General features: G+C 36.4%; 1 protein-coding gene across 2 annotated transcripts in view; it reads right to left on the reverse strand.

Annotated features, from left to right (window-relative positions):
* The window catches only part of LOC306814782 (uncharacterized protein), a 36,627-nt gene that overhangs the window by 2,313 nt on the left and 12,271 nt on the right, over window positions 1–22,043 (reverse strand). For both annotated transcript variants that reach the window (XM_079331191.1, XM_079331190.1), the window contains 8 exons: window positions 20,830–21,012; window positions 17,442–17,609; window positions 15,642–15,743; window positions 12,563–12,673; window positions 10,790–10,968; window positions 3,660–3,817; window positions 2,404–2,446; window positions 601–787 (listed from right to left, as the gene is read on the reverse strand). In XM_079331191.1, coding sequence (XP_079187317.1) covers window positions 601–787; window positions 2,404–2,446; window positions 3,660–3,817; window positions 10,790–10,968; window positions 12,563–12,673; window positions 15,642–15,743; window positions 17,442–17,609; window positions 20,830–21,012 — 1,131 coding nt within the window. The remainder of the gene's footprint in view (window positions 1–600; window positions 788–2,403; window positions 2,447–3,659; window positions 3,818–10,789; window positions 10,969–12,562; window positions 12,674–15,641; window positions 15,744–17,441; window positions 17,610–20,829; window positions 21,013–22,043) is intronic.

Raw genomic sequence — 22,043 nt, forward strand, 5'->3', positions numbered from 1 at the left:
GTGAGCTCTGCTTGCAGTTGACCTCAGTAGCATCATTTTGCTGCTTGGAGAGTGGGCAGCCACCCTCTCCTGCTGTTGGGAGAGCTCCTAGATGGGAGCTTAGCTGAAAAAGACTGTGGCCACATCCTGAACCACCAGAGACGTTCTGCATGTTGAGGCCTAGAATAGCTTTAACAAGGCCATGTAAAAACCTGGTAGCTTCAAGCAACCAGTCAGAGATCATGATAACTGCGTATGCTTCCTAACATGCAGGATTTCTAAGCTTTCAGGAGGACATCAACAGGACTGCCTTAACCCATCATAAAGTGCTTTAGAAGGGTGGATCTTGTTTCTGATAACTGCTCTTGAGGTAATGTGTGCAGAATAACTCAATTTCAGCAAGAAAAAAAAAAAAAAGCGAGAGGAAAATGAAAAAAGACTAGGGTCAGGAACGAGGTGGTTAGTAAATAAATAGAGACTGACTCTGGTTTTTCTTCATTCACCTTAATGGAATAGCATGAATTTCCTGATAAACTCTCATTAATGGTAAAAGTTCTACTTGAAACTGCAGTTGCAAATTTCTATTTCAATTATTAATGAAAATCTAGCAGCCATCCCTACCTTGGGCAGGTGTAGACCGCAGAGTGGCATAAAAGTACAAACAGCCATCCTTCAGAATGCAGTAGTGCTGAATCCAGACATCTTTGCTCCTGTCTAGTTGGTGGAGAAGCCCTAGGCACTCAGGGTTCTTGATAGCCAATGGTGGGAGTGTAGTGTTATGCAGTGTGACATCTACCCACACATGGTTCTGCAAAGTAAGCATGATGAAATGTTCTGGTAAAAAATCAAGAAGGACATGCCGGCATGAAAAGACACAAGCTCTAGTCTTCTGCCAAGAGATTAAGCTTTTTTGAAAATCTTTTGAAAAGTTGTGCTGGCTTTGGCTGGAATAATTTTCTTCACAGTAGCTAGTTTGGGAGTATGTTTGGGTTTTGTGCTGAAAACAGTGTTGACAACACAGGGATGTTTTAGTTATTGCTGAGGAGGGCTTGAACTGAACCCAAGGGCTTTCTGCCCTTCACCCCACCAGTGAGGAGGCTGGGATGCACAAAGGGTTGGGAGGGAACTCAGCCAGGACAGGTGACCCTAAATTACTACAAGGATATCTCAGACCATAAAACGTGCTCAGCATATGAAACTTGGGGAAGAACAAGGAAGTGGGGGAAAGTTTGGAGTGATGATGTTTATCTTCCTGAGTACCCCTTACATGTGATGGGGCCCTGATGGGGGTGGCTAGACACCTGCCCAGCCACGGGAACGGGTAAATGAATCCCCTTGGTTTGCTCGTCCTCTGTGTGTGGGTTTTGCTTTACCTATTAAAATGTCTTTATTTCAACCCACTAGTCTTTTTACTTTTAGTCTCCTGATTCTCTCCCTGTGTTACACTGGGATCTAGAGGGTGGGCAGCTGTGTGAGGCTGAGCTGCTACTGGGGTCAAGTTACAACCAGATTCAATGCTGAAAATGAAATAAATGTATATCTGAAACAAAACATCCAAATGTCTACTCTTTTAAAATAATGATTTGGCTTTTCTGCATCTCTTTTATTTTTCAGTACATGTTTTGTAGGTACAAATAGGATTACTTCACAGATGTATGAAGCTTTTTTTTAAAAAATTGCCTTGTTGATTTCTTGACTTTAGTAGTTTTCACTGTATATAATCCAGCAAGACAAAATTCACCATCTGTTTTCTGGGTTTCAGAGAAAATGCTGTGTCTGTCAGCAGGATGCTGCATTCAGCAGTAACACACAAAAAAAGTTACCCTCCCCTCCCAATCAATTATGGCTGTATTTTCCCCAGCCACAGGGGCCAGCAGAGAGCAAAACAGTGTAAAGAGATGCATAAGTCAATTTTTATCAACATACTTATCTTACTTTATTTCTGTGAAAACACAGAAAATAAGATCTCAGCAATCATGCCTCATTGTCACCCAATATTCTGTTTGAAGAAGTGGGTTGCCTGCAGTCAAGGCAGAAATGTGGGTAATACTTAAGAAGATATGGCTCTTCTCTTCTTTTACCCTGAACGATATTACCTAAGGCTTAACACGTGTTTGTGGGAGTCATCTCTACCCTTGCTTTCTGCCTGCTACACTAGTTTCATATTATGTTTCTAAACCAGTTTAAAACTGCTGATATCTGGAGAGGGAGCATTTTGATTAATTCCATCATATGGCAGCAAAGCAAAGCTGAGTCATAATTCTGTATGTGGCTCTTAGATTTGGAATGATTCATAGCCCAGTAGAAGAAAAGTGTGCAGCTTCCATGTTGTTGTCTGGACCTGACCGTGTACAAACACAGCTGCTCTCTCTGTCTTCTGCAGAGTCTGCTGTACACATGCTTCTCACCTAAATACAGCATTACCTGATGGATGGGATGCACTGCTTTATCCATAGCCTCCAGCCACCTATAATATGACAAAAAGTGGGAATAAATTAGTTTGGTAGATCAGAACAAATAGATTTCACTGCCTCTTTAATTCTTGCTGACATATGCAGCATCTAAAGGAATGCACAATTTTCAGGGCATATTCAAGGCTTTAAGTCAGAAAATCAGTGGATTAAATCTAAATAAACATTGCTGACTCTCAAAAATATGTCTCATAGCTTGCTGTATAACACATTGTAATAAATAAAGGCAATATTGCAGAAAAGGGAATCTATATATCAAAATATATAGCTCAAAATATAGTTCAACTTGTCAGGCTAAATAATTACTCTCCTTGTCTTTGTCATAATGCAGATAATGAATTCATGGGAAACATAAAGATCCTTAAACTGGAAACTACTCAATACAGCAAGCTATTTGTTGGCAAAGTCATTCTGTTGAGCTATGAATGGTATTTAGAAATAGAAAATGTTCTGCTATGACAATGGTAGGTTATGATAAGTAGTAAGATATAAAAAAATGGGTGTATGAATACCAAACTGCCAACTTAATTCACAGCTTTATTTTTCACAAAGAGGAAAATAAGACTTGATTTTAGTACTTTATGAAAGTCATTATTCCATTACTCTTATTATGGGTGATTTTAGTCTCTTTGCTTTGTCAGCTGTTGTCTTTGGGAAATGCAAAATAGCATTTTTAAATTCTGTGTCAAACTGAAGACATTGCCTCTTTTCAGAACCAACATGCTTTTGTGGCACATTTGCATTTTAAAATACTAACATGAAAATGTAACAGAATAACAAATAACAGAAAGGAGATGAAGGGGGATTGTACTTATTACTAGCACTGTCCTTGTTGGCCAGAAGAGAGACTAATAAGCAAGTTTACACCCATAGGAAAATTTACACTTCCATTTCATATAACAGTGGGAGAGAAGGCATGAGAATAGGGGTGAAGTTTTTGTTCGCAGGATAAATCAATAATTCAGGGGGGTAACAAAACATGAACATTAAAGATTTTATTTAACGGAAAAAAACTACGAAACAGAAAAATAATTTTTGAACCTTCTGCAGTTGAGAAATAGAAACATTATCTTCCCTTCAGTTGCTGATAGATTTTTAATTTTTTTTCCTAAGGATCAAGATAGGTATTGTGAACATCCTCCAAAGATTCAACCTCCTTTCCACATTGGAATAACAAAACAGATGCTGTTAAAATAAAAGATCACTTACCTCTTCATTTCTTGGTTGGAAGTTGCACAGAAGTAGAAAATCCTGTTTCCAGCCTGAGGTATACATTTAAAAACAAATGGTTTACCCAGACTTGTATCGACACCAATTTCTGCTCCTTCCAGCTTTGTTACTTCCAAAGGTCTGCACTTCCCTTCATCCTGCAATTAGAAAGAAAGATGCCTAAAATTTAGAACCAATATATTTTTTACTGCCAAACTAAAGTTTTTTAAGGTAAAACTGAAGATGAAGGCAATCATGCAAATTGTCAGTGCTGTGTGACTACTTTGCTTATAATGCCTTTAGACACAAAATAACATTGTGAAGATAGCGTAACCAAAACATGTATTCGGGTCCAAATCCCATTCCTACAGCAAAGCACAGCCAGTGCTGTGCCAAGGAGGTATAATTCAGTAGGATCCTGTCCATGGTCTTGAAAGCAATGGTGACTTTAGATACTGAAATGACTGACCACTGTTACTGTACATCCCTATAAAAATACTTTGTAAACATTTTCTGTGATGTCTAGAATGAGTATATAAATAGATGTTCTGTGGCTGAGGATTATTTATGTCCACTGTGTTTCAAATACATCTAGGAAGGGAATAAGACGGATTGGAGGGATTTAAAAAGATACCAGATGCCCTTCACTGAATGACAGAGAGCCGTGCTCCCCTAATTCTGATAATCCAGACCAGAGAATCATAGAATTGTTAAGGCTGGAAAACACCTCCATAATGATCCTGCCAAATACCATCTTGTTCACTGCTACTGCCATGGCCTATGTGCCACATCTGCATGTTTGTAATGGGTGTTTTTTCATTCATGTGGTTTTCACGAGTAAGAGATCATTCCTGTGGCAAATATCCCTTTGCTACAAAAAGCGGCAAATGTATATTGTAAAAACAAACAAAAAAAAAGTGTAATTTCTTATGCCTGAGACTGAAGTTCAGGTCATTGATGGTACTGCCATTGTGGAACCTGATATACCTATGTGATTCTGCTTGAGAAGAACATATGTTTTGTACAGATTTTAAATTAACTAACTAACTGAGATTTTAGCCATTACTGTCCCATTCTGCAATAAATTAGAAAAATATTTTTTTCTTTTCTCAAGGTTGTGATCATCTACTTAATGAATTCTAGGCCATCTTCACTATCAAACATGGATGAAATTCTCTAGGTAGAAGGCAGGAAGCAGGTGCTTCTTTGGCAAATGCTATTCTATGAACAGGGAAAACATCTGAAGTAACCATTCCAATGCTGCTGGTTTTCCTAAAATGATCTGAGCTTTAGGTTAAATGTTTCTTTAAAAAAGAATTTAGAGTATTAAACAATGTATAATGATGAGAAACTGAAATCCCCAAGAAATAAAAATAAAAAATTAGATGCCTCCTTCCAATATTGTATCAAATGCTCATTAAGGTATTGCCTGTAGTCCTATTTTATTCAGTACATGTAATTCCAGAATTTCAGTAATACCATTCATAGTATTTTCTGAGTGTTTCATTGAATTAAAATTTTGTTCAAGCAGTTATATTTGCTTATATGGAATATATTTTTTAATGTAACATTAGGAAGCAGCTGAGGAAATATATGCAAATTTCATTATATTAGCAGCCAAAAAAAAAAGGTAACAACAGGAATAATTACGAAAAGAACTTGAAAGTAGGACACAAAAGGGTCTGCAACTACCAGTAAGAGATATTGAAAGTAACTTTACATAAAATAATATCAAGTCCTAGAAGGAATCTAAGAGACAATATGAAAACTAAACAGTGCTAGAAAGCAGAAATTGAAGTCTGGCTAGTTTGGCAGTAGGAAGTGTGAGGAAGTTGTCCTGAGGTCACTGGATCAAATTGGTTTCAGGTCAGTAGTAGTATGACCAAATTGTTGACTATGTTTCAAAAATATCCTCTTGGATGTGCCCCAGTGTTCTTAAAATAGACATATCTTAACTGAGACAGGAAACTGAACATTTTTTTCCTTTTTTCTTATTTCTTATTTGCCTAGTTTTCTCCATCATATCTGATGCATCCATAACCCTTCCTGGCATTTTCACCTCTATTATTTTCTGATTTTCTCTGACCAGTTTCCCCTTGAGGTCTGATGATGCTTGCTTAGTATATTACTAAAATCTTCTTCTCCCAATGTCTTTTTTTCTAATCACTGTATTTTGTGGTAGGCTCATTTTTTTTTGTTCTTTAGGGAATTTACAGCTAAAGCCTGTTTACATTTACTCCTTCTTTGAGTAAAAAAAGCTGATTTGAGATGGGTACATCAATACAGAGAAGAAACCAAGACTTTTTTTTTTCCCTTTCATCTATTTCCTCTGCCCTTGAGGAAAGTGCTTGCATATGTCAGTGAATAGGGAGCTCTAGACTCCAAAACAGTTCATATGACATTTTTTTGCCAGTAGGGATGAATTTACTTAGTTTTTAATTTTGTTTTGCTTTAAATAATTTCCATATACACTAGAGGGAATAGAAACATACTGAAGAACAAAACAATGTGGGAAAAAGATTTAATAGCTTCTCTGATTTGAAGAACTAATTATCCTACACCAAACAGCACTGGCTGTCAGATAAAGTACTCATGGAATGATTAATCTTCACATTCCAGTTGGTCCAGTTCGTTGTTTTCTTGAGGCTGAGTAATTTTTTGCAATTAATTGCACAAAAGATAATGAATGATTTGTAGGACCAAGTTTCACAGGGAGAGCTATTGACTCAGTTAGAATTTTGAACAATTTGAATCAGACCAAATAATGTATCTGTGTATGCCTTTCTCTGGGTCGGGGTATGCAATCTTTTAAGCCAATTTTAACATGCACATAATCAGCTAGCATAATTTCTCATTTCTCAATAGAAATAATACAGAGGATGTATAGGAGACAGTGGATTCAGCAGGTTCTTAAATGTTGACTGAAAAATATATTCTGAAGCAATGGGAATCGGGAAAGCATAAAAAAATCAGAATATGCACAAGCTCTGTTTAATGTGACAGCTTCCAGACTATGGTAATATGTCTCCAAGCAAGAATGAAGAACAAATAGAAGCTCTATTTCTATGAGTAATGGCTCAGACCTAAATCTATTTCTAGCTAAGCCTTTTATATAAAGTGATTAGGCTTAGAAGTGAACACAGGGGCTTATTCAAGAGAACAAAGGACTGAATATTTAGATTGAAATGCCGTGAAGGTTCTGCACGTGGCAGGCAGGGAATTTCTTTCTTGGTGGAATAATTCGACTCTTTATATCACACACATGAAAATAATTCAAAAGCATTTTTTTCCTTCTGTCTTCCATTCTACTGGAATCTACAGGGATATGACATCTAATGACATTAATTTAGGTGATGCAATAGCTATTTACCGGTCAGGGTCTAATTGTTTTGGATGGTAAGAAATGTATGTCTTTGTTCTCACTACCGTCCCCTCAGCTTTAAGATACTTTGTCTGGCATCTAGTATCCAGTGTGGGAAGCTTAAGGGCTTCTAGAGGCATTTAACTTGTGAGCTTAAGAAACGCAAAACATAATTCTCTTTTTTAAAGTGACATTATTATATATGATTACAATGAAGACTGAGAAAGAGCACATTCCTGTCCTTCAGTGCTGCCACAGGAAGAGTGCTTCTCAGAAGTATATGTTGCAGTTTTCTTGTAATGTGTTTCAGAGCATTAGGAGCATGAACTATCATGAAGGCCATTTCGCAGAGACTTGGGGCTACAAGTGAAAGTTGATTTTCTTTTTATTCACAATTCAGTCTCTCACTACAGCTGAATCACTAAAGCATGCTCTTTTCTGCTGTCATGGTAGTATTATCCAACTTGACTATTCCTTCTGATGTAACTGCTCCTACTTCATTCTATCACAGCTTTTTCTTTTGACTTTCCTACTTGGAGTCCATACAAAATGCTGGCAACAAACCCATATTCTTTAGATATTAATTTCTAACTACTATAGTTCTACATCATTCTTAGCTGAGGGAATTGCACAGTGAAATGGAATAAATGACAAAAGTAATACAAGAACCAGATAGAGATGGTTTGACTAGAATTAGTCAATCTCTGACTTCTGAAAAGGAAGTCTGCCATGAATATACGTTAATAACAATTTCCTGTTGAAGACAGGCCTCTTTAGAGCTCCTTCTAGATGATAACCACAATGGTATTTAATTATTAATTTCCTTTCAGGTAATTAGTTCTGTCTCTCACTATCCTCTTTACAGGGTCTACTTATGTCCAAGTGGCTGGAAATAATTCACAAAACCACTGCAAGATAAAAACCAGAGAGGAGATAATTAAAGCTTATGAAGCTTATACATGTGTTTTATTTATCTAGTCTTACTTAGCAAGAAAGCAATGATGAATTAAAAGGAGGAAATTCTGTCTTTCACTGACATTTTTAGTGTTTTGATAAAGCCAGTTTTAAATTTGTTGAACTCCTTACAGGATGGATATTTGAAATTAGGAATTTTGGGAAACAAGTTTCTAACTATAATGCTTTCTTAACCCTTGTGTTTTCCTATTAAGCCCTCAACACTGTTAGCACTCTAGCAGGTATGTCCCCATGATAAATTAATGTATGCTCTATAGTCTTTAAACCCCTTAATGTCACAGTTTTTCCTGGGTTCCAGAAATTACATTTCTTTTCTTTAATGAAGTCACAAGACCAGTATTTTTTTATCCTGAAGACTGCAATATATTTTAAGGTTTTCAAGTTAGCTGTCATGTTCTAAAAGTGACTTGCTGATGACAGCTCAGAGATTTAATATGTTGAATAATGCTTTGCTGCTGTGAAGTAGATTGTTTTTTCTATATTATTGGTCTCATGTAAAGCTGATTAAGACTTATTTGTCCAACACTGAAGTCTTCACCACAAACATTTTGTGGTGACTTTGCATCCCCTTTACTGTGATAAGCAGCAAAAAGCACTTTTTAGAGGAGCAAGCGTTGCTATCTGTAAAGAAAGGATCAGTGTGTGACTATGCTGATGTATTTTCAGTTTTCCCTGAAAAAATGTGTTGTCTTCTTTTAGTTGCCTTATGGAAGGATTTAAGTGTACATTTATGTCTGTCTTATAATTTCCAGATATCTTCCTTTTAAAAGAAAAACACTGGGCATGTTGAAAAATAAGGAAATACCATGTTTGAGAAGATCCAGTGTTCTGGACAACAGGGGATCAGATATGTAGAATATATAGTAGAACTCCATGGTTGCCAAGTGTAGGCAAAAGTGTTGTAAATCATTTATCAAAACCAAGGTTCTAACACCTCTGCTCTGAGGTGGCAAACACAGCTACAACCACTGAGGTGAAAAATATATTTTAGCTACTTATTTGGATTGTAGAGTCAAGGACATCTGTTGGCAGCTTCTATTTGAGGGAAAAGAAAGCAATCTTGTGTGTGAAGTGACTGAATATTTTGCAACAGCTATCACTTCACCACTGTGTGATTGGCTAGAGATTACTCAAAAAGCAGCAGTTACATGGGAGAGTCAAATGTAAAAAATCTAGAAATCTTCTTTATAATGTAGGCAGGAAGAAAAGAATTCAAGATGGATAATTTCTGGTTGTAGATTGCAATGATGAGGAAATCTAGCTCTCTGTTTTTGTTCATATGGACTAAAGCAGAGATGAATCATCCTTTCTCCAATACAAAACATTATATGCTACATTTCAGACTTAAATAAAGAGCCTAGTTGTCTTCTTACATAACTGAAAATCAGGCATGGCCTTGCTGGAGTCACTGGAAATACACTAATATAAGTTGATGTTCTTAAAAACTGGAAGAAGATGAGTAAATTGATTAGTATGGTTATTTTGCTGTATAGTCATAGCTCATCCAGTTTTTTTTCCTTCCTGAATTATTCTTCCTTCAGTTAAGTATTTCAAAGAATCTTTTAGATACAGTAAGTGGAAAAAAAATTCCTCCAGAATAAGGCAAGGCCTGGAACATAATCTTGCAATTTAATCATCCAGCTGGAATATAACATTAAAGCTGTGTTAAACAAAAAACATTATTTTTAATTCCCTTAGAAAAAAAAGTGGGATGAATAGTCCTCTTCTTACATCCTGAGAGAAATCATACCAAAAGAAAGAAATGCCAGTGAATACACTTGAGACCCCTCTTATTTCATTTGGGCATTAGATCTCTCTGTAGTGAAGAACTGTATATAAGTATCTTTCTCTCTCTCATACTAAATGACTCTTCAGAGTATACTCTGCAAGCATATTATGTAGTGAAGAAAATCCTTGTGTTTTCATCTGCAAAAATAGTGCCTCAATATCTCAGTATTCTGAAATGTATTCTTTGGAGTCCAGAGACACAGAGAAAAAAAAAATTAAAAATAATTTAAAAAGTAATTGAAGGGCACTAGTCTTGGATAATGCAAGAAAATAAGCAGTAATTAGCTATTGCTATAAAATATTTATACAGTGCTTTAAATTTATTTACTCTTTTTAAGAAAAAGCAAATAGACACAGTTTGCATGATTGAAATATTTATTTTCTTAGTGCAGCAAGTAAGATAGTTGAGGAACAAATGAATTAAAAGCAACCTCATAGGAAGAAAGAAGTGAAAATGCAATCAAATCTTAGTGAATATAAGATTATGGGGCATAATCCTCACTCCAATCCTCACTCCAATTTATCTAACACTCTGCCTTTGTGATGTTTAATTGATCAAAAACTGGAAAATGTTTAAAAGTATAACCAGATATCCATTTTTACATTTCAGGAGTTTGATGACAGATCTGGTTATGATAAAATTAAATTTCTCCAAAACAATGTTCCTACACATTTGTATCTTTTTAGTGTGAAGTTCTTTTCTTGATTTTGTTTTGAAAACAGAATAGCTAGTGCTGAAATAAAGCACTGGCCAGACTGTTTTGTTGTGTGTACCATGACAGGTGCAGAGCAATTCCAGCTATTCTGCTGGAAATGTCAGGTGGATAAAGAACTGTAGAAGAGCACTCAACAAGCCTCCTTTATACACCTCATGCAAAACCCTGTAGCACTGATGTTACATTGTGAATACCATAAGTCAAGATAATGATCTGTAAATTTGAGTGCAAAACTGCTGCAGTTCATAATTCAGGACACAGTTTGATTCGCCACCAGCCACTCTCCTTACCTTCTTGTGTTTGTAATAGTGTAGGTAACCATTATGTTTCAGCACAAACCACCTCTTTCTCCAGCCCTTCAGTATTGCTGATTGTGTTCGTTTGTGCAGATATCCTCGGCAGGTGGGTTTGGGGGTGTTGGGGTAACGGCTGATGTCTGATCCCACTATCATAGTCAGGATATCAGGACCTAAAATATTACATGTGGAGACATAAGTCAAAACTATAAACATGTCAATATTTCTGAATACTCATGTAGGGTAAGGAGCAGGAAGGTGCTATACCATGCCTATGTCCTCCCAAAGAAGATTCTAGAACCAGCAAGGAGAAGAATAGCCAAGAAAGCACGTTAAATCAAGTGATATTTGGCCTTCTTCTAACACAAATTCAGGAATGAAACTAATTTTGCATTGAGAACTAGTAATGGAGCCAGCTATCTGAAGAGACCTCTAAAATTTTTTTTTGTAACCTATCTTTGCAAGCAGCATCTTTGGTACTTGTCTGTTTTACCAGTTACGAGAAGTAATTGAATTTCATTGCTCAAATGGCTGTACCTAAATTGAGGTTTAACTAAAAATTGGTGAAAATGGTCTTAGAGCACCTCCAGTCTCTGTTATGTTACATATGCTCTTGAGAATTCTTTCTTTTCCATGCCTGGGAGTATTCTAACCTTTCCTGTGCCCCTCACTGAGGAAGGTGGCTCTTGGAAGCTAACCTGTGCTAAAGCATCTATTTGTAATTTGCAAAAAGGTAAGCACGCAAAATAGATGATTGATTACAAGATTTAAAAAAATATATTGTCTTCATCAATGAGATGCAACATCACAATATTTTCTGACAGTATCAATATGTCTATGATTTTGATCCCAAAGGCCTGAAATTCTGATTGTATTAACACTAAGGAGCAGGTGGTAATGCCTGAAGGTGGATTGAGAAATGTGACTATGACACACTTTCATCTGCAAAACAGTTGCTGGGCTTTTTTTTGGGAGACGCTTGACTTTGGGAATGCTTGGTGTGCCAAGAATTAATCCAGGAAGTGTTCTCTGAGGAGTTAAAAATACCAGTAATCAGAGATTTTTCTACTAAAACACTCAACATTCTCTTAAATACAACAGTTGAATAGCACCTCTATAATTAAAGAACATGGTATGAGTCAAGTTAAATTTATCACTGTCTTGTAAAAATATTTTAATTTATTGAATTTCCCATGAGCCTTAGTCAAAACTTTATCTGGGGCAAATAAGGGAATAGCAGTAAATTAATTTTCAGGATGCAAACGTGGTTATCTTTGGGTTTTAGTAATCACAATTCTGGGAAGAATACAGATGACTAATATCCCTGACTCTATTCCTGTGGTGATGCAAAAGGATGCCTTATGAAATAGACTGTCTGATCTCTTGACTAGACTGCAGGTCTTGGCAACAGAGAAAGAGAAGGAAAATGTGAAGTCTCTCCCTGAGGAAGTATAAGACATAAAAAAGGCATTTGTGTCTCTGCAATCACTTTCAGGACTTTCTGAGTCACTTTACTTATAGCAGCAGAGCCAAAAGCATTACTGTCCCATGCTCTATGGGGAATAAATTTCTGAAGTGTCTAGAAATCAATGTCTAGACAAAAAAGTGACCTCAGCAATACTGTATGACTACTTCATGAAACAGCAATGTGTTAAACGATTAATTGAGATTTCTGTTGCGTATATCACCCCGTTTGTCTGGATGTCATTGGAGTGTTGAACAGGAAAACTGACCCATTCATTTAATTTATTGTGATCTCTGAATTACCTTTCCTTGCCAGATTGGCAGCTTCTGAATGTGGCATGCTGGTGACATCAGTTCCATTGACTGCTATCAGAATATCTCCAACTTGAAGCCCTGCTTCTTCAGCTGCACTATCTGGAATTGCAAGAATTGAAAAAGAAAAAATGAAAAGGAATAGAAAAAGAAATGAGGAGAAAAAAGGAAAAAAAAGAAAAAAGAAAAAAGAAAAAAGAAAAAACAAAAAAGAAAAAAGAAAAAAAAAAAAAAAAAAAAAAAAAAAAAAAAAAAGAAACAAAACAAAAAAACCCTCCGAAACCAAAAGACAAACACAAAAATTTATTTAGCTCTAAGATATGAAGCATGCCTATATCATCACACTTTTCTAGCAAAACTAGTATCTGTTCAACCAATCAAGGATTATGTTTTAGGGCCTTCATGATGTCTACTTGGAGGTGAAACAAGTTTTACTGACCAACCTGTTACTCATCTGTAAATGAAGCTTCAGGATTTGAATACTGGTGCAGCCTAGATAATCACTGGCTGTGGAGAAATTAGGATTTAAATGCTATGAGATGCAAATAGACATTTCAGTATCTGAGAGTTATGGCCTGAAGTACAAAGAAAGATCTGATGCAAAGCTCAGTAGTGTCAGTAAGAAAAAAAAAATTCTATTTTTCTGGTAAGATTTGAATTTTGCCCCAGAAGAGTACCTTCTATAAAGATATTTGTCTAAGCGAGTTAATAGAATTTGGATAAAGCATTTTGAGGATTTTTGGCTTTAGGAAGAAATTACATGATAAGTTAAAAAGGTCCCAGTGAAGAAAGGACCCAATCAGATTTTTAATGCATCATTTTTGTTTATTTGTTAACCATTGCAAAGCACATGCATTTATAATAAAATAATGCTCAGATACATGCCAGGCAGGAATGGAAACAAACTATGGAGGTGATAATATGTGGGAATCCAGACTATTCCTCTGGCTTCCCTGAGAGTTTTAAGACCCCCCTGGCAGGGCCTCCAAAGACCCTCGAATGAGACCTAGGTGTCACAGGGGCTGGATTTAGCTCCTTGGAACAATTTACCAACATTGAGAGAAGAAATGCAAGCTGCAAAAATAAATAGAGTGTAAATTAGACTGTTAAAATGTAGAATTAGCAGATTTCTAGAATGTTTGTGATAAGGGACACGTGGCCAAGATGGAGAATTTGGGGTGTGCGTACTTCTTCCTCCTTCTTCTCTGTGTCATCCATGCTGGGTGACATGCTGGCACTTTTAGATTGGATGTGGACAGAGCTGGAACATGTTACAAGATTGTATTGTATTGGGAGTAATTTGTAAATACCTAGTATGTAATTTAGAATATAAAAGATAAGTCCTGCCTCTACCAGGCAGATTCTGCCCTGGACGTCTGGCGAGCAGACTGCTGTTCACTGGACAAAGCATTCCTGAGATAAGAAACAATAACCAACCATGAAAACCTCTAAGAACAGCCTCCTGCAGCCTCTCATCCATGGGCATAGGAAAGAGTTAGGGTCCAGACCACCTGCATGTCCCCCAGAGGTGATCTCAGGTCTAAGGAGACACCTCAGACTGTGACAATAATATGTTCTATTCATGGAACATATGAATGCACAAATAGAACATATGAATATATGAATGAGGACACCAATAGGCAGTTACTTAAAACCCAGCTGCAAATTTCTCAGATACAGTATTTACCTTCTCATTTATAAAGAAACATTCCTAATGTACTGTGAAAGAATGATTTTGGAAAGTATTATTCCATGTCCTTAATGCTTAATTTATGCTTTTAAAGATTTTGTACCTTACGATGCAGTAAATGTGATCCTTCAGTACATTTCTGAGAATGCATAGAAATTGTAGGGATGAGATTAGTAAAAGCTTATTAATAAACAGGCACAATAAAGCCCCAGTCCACCCTCATGTGTATTTGCAAAAATGTTCTGACATTTGCAAAAATAATTTCATATGTCAGAACATTTTGGGTTGTTCTGGCCTGGAGCATGCCATACCAGTCTTTATGAATGTAAGTGGTCTGTAAAATATTATTAAAATATTCATTATAGAATCATAGAATGGTTTTAACCATAGAATGGTTTAATTGAAAAGGACCATAAAGATCATCTAGTTCCAATCCCCTTCCACTGGACCAGGTTGCTCAAAGTCCCATTTAACCCTGCCTTGAACTTTTGAAGGGATGGGGCATCCACACTCCCTCTGGGCAACCTGTGCCAGCACCTCATCACTCTCACAGGAAAGAATTGCTTCCCAATGAAATGAGTTATATTTTGAAAAAACATAATTTTACTACAAGCTTGTCTGAAAAAGCTCCATTTTTTAAAAATGTCACTATTTTAAAGCAACTGTGTTGCTTTAACAACATACAAATAAAAGAGTGATATGAAATGTGAGTTGCTATACTTACTGTTCACTAGTAGGGATAAATTGGTAAGTGTCAGAGCTATCATATGTATGATTTTATTTAGGTAATGAACTTATGAACTCATAGGCTGCTGAATTCCCAGGCTTTTCCAGTGTTGTCAGGATGATGGGCAATCTAATACATAAGGCTGGTAGTAGTCACAGAGTTATTCTCAAATGCCATGCCAGAAGACATGCACTAGCCTTCTCTGTATGGGATGATGGGATTTTGCACAGTATCTTCTTTTTAAAGTGAGAATCTATCACAGTCTCCTGTACCTTCCACTGTTTTTCTAATTCTACTGTGCCTGTCCTGAGATGCAAGCAGTGCTCTAGATTTGGATGAGACGACGTCGTAGGTAGCAGTAAAATGTCAGACTTGTGGCTCATTCTCTCTGCTGTAGCTGACTGAGTCAGCTTTTAGCCAGATTTCTAAGCTGACATTATGCACAGAGCCAATGATTTCAGAGACCTTTCAGTGGTGACTCCCAAGATTTCATTCCTGAGTGGAAGTGCCAATGCCATTATTAAGGTCTGTAGATCATATTATATCATGTAGATATATATAATATCATTATATCAGTGTATATAATATAGTATTATTTATTTATCTTTTATATATTTCCACAGGAGAAATTAACCAGTATAAACACAACTTACTTGTGTCAACTTCAGTCACAAGGATAGGCTTTGAGAACTGGATCCTGAAACCCCAAGGATAATTGCCAATACCTTTAGCAATCTTCACTGTTCTTTCTCGAACTGGAAATAGGAAGAAAGATGCTTTGTTTATCTACACATTCAATTTAATAAGCAGCCATCTGTTTTAAAACTTTTTGTAGACACTAAGTGTTACTGATTCTACAAACTTTTGGGGTGCTTTCAGTATCACTCCTGGCTCTTTAGTGTTGGTCCTCAGACAGTGACACACCTCACACTGCAACAGATCAAATATCACTCATGTTAAGGCACTGGCAGACAGCAGTTTAAACTAAGTGCCTGGACTTTTTAACGTACAGCTGAAGCATTCAGGTATTCCACTCTACTGATGGTGTTCTGGGAGAGGAAAAGACTCGTGCTCTCTGTGTCAGACCTCTGTGCTTCAAATAGAAAGTATTTTTGTTTCTCAAACACTTCTCAAATGGCTTTAAATCTGTTTCTTGTAGTTCCATTCCTTTTATGTTTCAGAAGGCCTCTATTTTTTGGATAGTTGCTCCTTCGGCTTTTGTTTATCCTTCCACTCCACACTCCCTTACTGCCTTCCAGTCCTGTAGTCTAACCTCCCTAGCCACATTGGAATCTTCTTCCAAGAGGGGCTGAAATCTCTTTCAACTCAGCAGAATTGAACATAAAGGGATCAGCCTCAATAAAAAGGAAGATCAGGATCCAATTGCCTACTTCTATATTTTTCTCAAGGTCTAATTTTATTATTATTCTATCTTAAATGGCTTTGTTCTTTCACAAATCCTATGCTTTAGAAGGGTTTCAGTGTAAATTTGATTTCTTGGAGTCTGGTTTTGATCATTTGTCTACTTTACTGTGTGTTTTTTTTTTTTTTTTAATGGAGGTCAATTCAATAGGAATTTATGAGAGTTATGTGTCTTCAAATTCTGCACTATTTGGAAGACAAAAATTGCTTTAAATGTTGCTTTACTAGAAGGCCAATTGATGTTATCTGTCCAAAGTAGATACTTCAATACTGACTTTAACTATATTGCTGAAGTTCTGAGCTCTCCCCTGAGAGAAGAAGTGACCAAAATAATTTCCCAGAATATTCTCATGTGTGTTAAGGGGAATTTTTCATATCAGAAGATTTATAGAAGACATTTATTTTCTCTCATATTCTGATTTATGATATCAAACAAAGGATTTATGACTTCCAAAAAAGAACAATTTCTTGGAAAGCTACAGGGGTGTTTCAGTTTGTCTTAGTTCTTTGAACTAAGTTCTTTGAACTAAGACTAACATCTGAGAAGTGAAGTAAAACCTTCCATCCCCCATAAAAAGTTATTTATTATATCTATTTACACAGATTTAAACTACAAATAGAACAACCGTCATAGCAAATGACCATTTTCTTTCTGGATCAATTATGTCTGAAAGTTGCATGTAAAACAGATTTTATGTCCATTATAATACTTTATGACCATAAACATCTATATTATCTTGCCATGTTTGAAGAAGCAATTGCAATTACATTGTCTTCACCCTTATATCATCAGATTTAGTTACAAACTTTTACCAGCTTGTCAAGTAATGATGATATTTTGCAAGACAATAGTTAAATATGAACTATTTCTTTTTAAAATAATCTTTTAGATTCTTAGGTTGCTCCTATTCCTGTCTTTAGCATAAGTGACTAGCATCTTCTCCAAAATCTCATTCCCCTGAAATAATCAGAGTGCCCAAAATAAATAATTTTTTTTTTACATTTATTACCTGTTGCTTTAGCCAACTTACTTGCCACTGGTCTAGGTCTTTTGCTGAGACATCTAGGACTGTTATCTGGAGAGACGTCATCTCCTCTGAAAACCCAGGAAGCAGAATGAAAGTTTTCTGTGTAAAAACCTCTGTCCTCATTTTCAGAATATAGCCCCAGATCTACTGATCGAGTGTCCTCTGAATTTACTGTCATGATGATAAAACATATAAAAACAATGTCAGGAGGCAAAAAGCATGAAAAATAAGAAACCTCATCCTGGCAGAAGCACCAAAAGCTTCTTAATGAACTGTGTATAATGTTTTTACTGAGTTCTCAATTTTGGTGCTGTCAAAGGAGAAGTCTGCAAGGATTTCCAAATATAGGATCACAATAATGGAGGCTAATGCACGCTGAATTTGAGTAAGAAGTGAAGTCTTAATGCAAGTGGTCAAAACAGGAGCTGCAACTCCTTAAGACAAATCTGGCTTTAGCTAGTTCTTAAGCTATTTTACGTGACTCATTTGATTAGGAAATCAAATCTAGAAATTTAGTATGACTTCAGTGCATATCAGAAGACAAAAGAGAAGATGAAAAGCATCCTCCATGACAGGGGTATTGATGACCGTGTTTTCTGTTTGCTTAATCTTAGCTCTTCCAGACATGTGAAGTCTTTTTAAAAAGGAAGTGAGGAAATAATAGTTTGGTGGGGTTTTTTTGTTTGTTTTTGTTTTTGTTTGTTAGTTGTTTTTTTTTTTTTTTCTTTTTCCATAGAGCTCCTGGCTAGTTCCTTCATAGTCTGTTGAATGTCTGCATGATGTGTTACCCTGAGGATTTTCAAATTCATATTTTATAATAATTTACACTCACAATGTCTTGAAATGAGTTTGCACAGAGATGGAGGAGTGCTCTAGTTCTCTGCTAAAGTTGAGGGCTCTCAAGGCAAAAGAATGTCAGGCAGCTGGCTGTGACAGGTTATAAGCAGCAAGCTGAATGTAAATAAAAAAGCTGTGTCTGACATCATCCCAGGAGCTGGAACTTTGAAGTTAAGACTGAATGGTGAAAGTCATATATAAATATACATCATCAGATGCTGTACTAACAGAAAGACTGAAAATATAGATTTTCTGAGAGGAAAAACCCATCACGTACCTTTCAGTATGAAATGCCTAGTATAATGCAGCTAGATTTAATGCAGGAGGCAGGATCTGTTTGCTTTGTTTATCCTATGTTTGATGTAAAATAATTCCCAGTTTAAAAACAGAGAAGATAAAAATTTAACTTTATTTAAACTCATATTTCTTAGGGAAGTCACTTCCTGAATCTAAGTGACAGTCTTTTCATCACTTAGAAAATGTACTCAGCTGTGTCTATCTAGACAAATGCTCCACATCCATTGGGCTCTCCCATATATGCAGAAAGTATGAGATTACATGCTTAACTGTATAAGAAGCTAATAGCAAACAGATAAAGAAATAAATACTACTATGCTGATATGCTAAAAACTCATTTCACCTTGGCTATTATGAATGCCATACTATGGTAGTAATGCCTTCCTGCCATAAATTCGAACCAAGACTAGCATCAGACAACTCAATACAGCACAGCATTTTGCCAGTTTAATGCTAAATTTTTATAATTGTAGTAGAGTTAGAGCAGGTTAAAATGAGAAAAAGAGGCAAAACTATACGCACTGCCACACTGACAGTATGGAACTATGCCAAAGCATTTCTTTTCTCCTTCAGTTTTCAGAACAGATGTTAAATTGGGGGTGTCACAAACAAGAGCGATTAAATTCTTCCCAGATGCTGGAAGTAAGAATGTAAGGAGCTGCTTCTTCCACATGTCAGTCAGAGTTGTCTCAAGTCTGCCAACACAGGGAAACAGTCAAACTAAAAGCAACAAAAGTCTCAGGACTGTAACAAAACATCTAAAACAGAGAATCTCTGACAGAATTGTCTGCCCAGTCATCTGCTTTGGAGACCACCCTAGGTTTATGCTATATGCTAGGCCAAACTATGTCTCAAGGAAAGCAATTCTAGGTATTGCAACTTGCTCTTTTTTGACTTGATTTCTTAAAAATACATATATGCTTTTTCTATGAAACCAACACGTGCCTGACTTAGTAAAATTTACGGTCCAGCTTTGTATTCAAGAGACATTACTGTTGAACTCAAGAAACAGTTTACCCTGGTATGTATAGCATCCATTAGGTTTTTTTGAGCTCAGGTGGACATGTTAACTTTCTAGTCTTAATACAATGGCCTACAATCTGTTTTAGGGACAAGCAATGAAAACTGCTACCAACAAAGAGTTTCTTTATTTTCCTGTGATATATCAGTCATGTCTGCTTTTTTGTTAACAGTCATTAAAACCTTAGGGATTGGCTCAGTTACCTGAGCATAGGTGTCGTGTGCCATATTAGGTACCTCAGGTATCCTGCTTGCTGTTCAATTACTACTTCCAAAAGGCTTGGGTTCCCTGCTGGTTCGCATACCTCAGGTCCCTCTTGGTATCCCAGCTGGCAACTGACATCTGTGCTTAGGCATTGAATTGAGACTCTATTGATGTAGGATTTATCTCTTTGCTACAGGCATAGAACATACAGTTTATCATCTATTGGACCTGAACTGAAGTCTTAGATTCAAAGTCTTCTATAGGTTTGCATTTTCCCTTCTTCAAAGAGGAGGTTATATATCTAAAATAAAATTTCTTATACCAAAAGTAGTCATCATAGCACAAAATATTTCCACAGGTAAGTGCACATTTCTTCATCTCTACAAAGTATTTCTTGTATTACTAAAGTAGCTAAATAGGAGGTGAGGCCGTGTCAAGTAACAAGTACCACATATGTTCGCTGTAGATGGTGCAATCCTTGCTTAGTGGCTCCATCTGCTTGAAATGTAAATTCACTAAGCAGTTCATTGTAAAAACTCCTTCCCATGAAGTTTAAGCTGGTGAATTTTCCTGTGGCAAGGTGATAGATTTCTTAAAGAGACTGTTATGAGTCACACTGAATAACAGTCTAGGTAACAAGCCTACATTAAAACTGGTGCAGGTGGTTACCTTTGTGAGAAAAGACTCCCAGCTCAACATGGCTTTGACATAAGTAGATATCAGGATTATGATTTTTGTTATAACCTCAATCCTGCTGCCATGTGATTACACGTTTGTGCCTAGAATTTGTCTTAATATTATTTGAGCACATTATTTGAACGTGTTCTACAATGACTATGCATGGTAGAATCAACTTTTTTTTCAGTCAGATTGCTTGCTTAACCAAGGAGAAAGGATGTTTCATGTTACTCATGATGACTAACACAGATATGCAGATAGTGAAATGGAGATCAACTTCCTTAGCTAAAATCCCTGTCATAGTACTAGTCACACAAAGGGAAAAGATCCCAAGTATAATACCAAAGTACTCACTTGATCCCTCAGTGATTGTGCTGTTTATGGAACTTCCTCCAGTTGAACTGCATTTTTTACTATCTTTGAACTGTTTCCGTCTTCTGGCCCACTGGTCTATTGCATCTTCCTGGGAGCTGTCACTTGCTCTGGTGTCGTTCTTCAAAGGTAACTTTCTGGTTTTATTCATCTCTGATTTCAAATCTAAGTTATAACCAGATGTTTATGAGAAATATGTGACACAACTTGTATAAGTAATTTTACTATTCAGTATTTGCGCTAAATACAAGAATAATCTAACAAACATATAAATGAAGATACCAAATAATACTGAAAATATTCAGAAAGTATATATTTTAGATTAATTGAAGCCTTTATGCAGTGAGAAGTAGAAGTATCTCTAGTTAAATACCTATATAGCCATTTTTTAATTCAGAAACTTGCAAATTGCTCATGGATCTTGTTTAACATCATATATTTTTTTAAGTGGTCAATAGGCAGATATACACACTCCTATTTGAACACTAATAATCTTGCAAGAAATGCATGAAGATTTTCCTGGTTTAGATTTCTTTCTAGTTAAGTCAGAATAAACTTGTGTTATTTCTTAACATAAAACAATTGTAAAACAGATCTTGTGTTATATTCTGTTCTGAAAGTGTGACTGTAGCCACTGGCAAGGGAATATAGGGAGAAAGTCCAAGGTCCAGATGCTCCCTGGAGGATTCTGGTACACTCATTGGTACACTCATGGCTGTACAGCCTTTTTCTGGCTTCAGCCAGATCTTCATCACAGAAAAAGGTGATGCAAGAGCATACCAGGGCACTATCCCAGACTATTGCTGAGTTAGGAAACCTATTTCCTGCAGTGCCCTTGTAGTGCCCATTGCATGGGTCTTTTCCTCTTCGATATAATCATGAGGTCCCCAGACACTTCTAGATTGCCTTTCCCCCCACCCTGTTCACCACAGTGACATCTCTTCTTTTTCTAGATGTTCCCACTCTTTGCTTTCTTGTGTCACTGGGTTACTAAACTCCATAAATCCCACACTGCCCAATGTCTTGGCAAAGTAGGCTGGTATTCTCAAACTAAAAGTGGATTTTAATTCATATTAATGAGTTGTAAAATTTATTCTGGATGTACATGTTTATTCATTTAAGGTAAGACCAGCATTGCTAGGAATGACGGAAAATCAAAATATGACTCTGGATCGAAAGAGGGCCAAAGTGAGATA

This window comes from Erithacus rubecula (assembly GCF_903797595.1).
Source record: "Erithacus rubecula genome assembly, contig: SUPER_Z_unloc_2, whole genome shotgun sequence".
Classification (NCBI taxonomy): Eukaryota; Metazoa; Chordata; class Aves; order Passeriformes; family Muscicapidae; genus Erithacus; species Erithacus rubecula.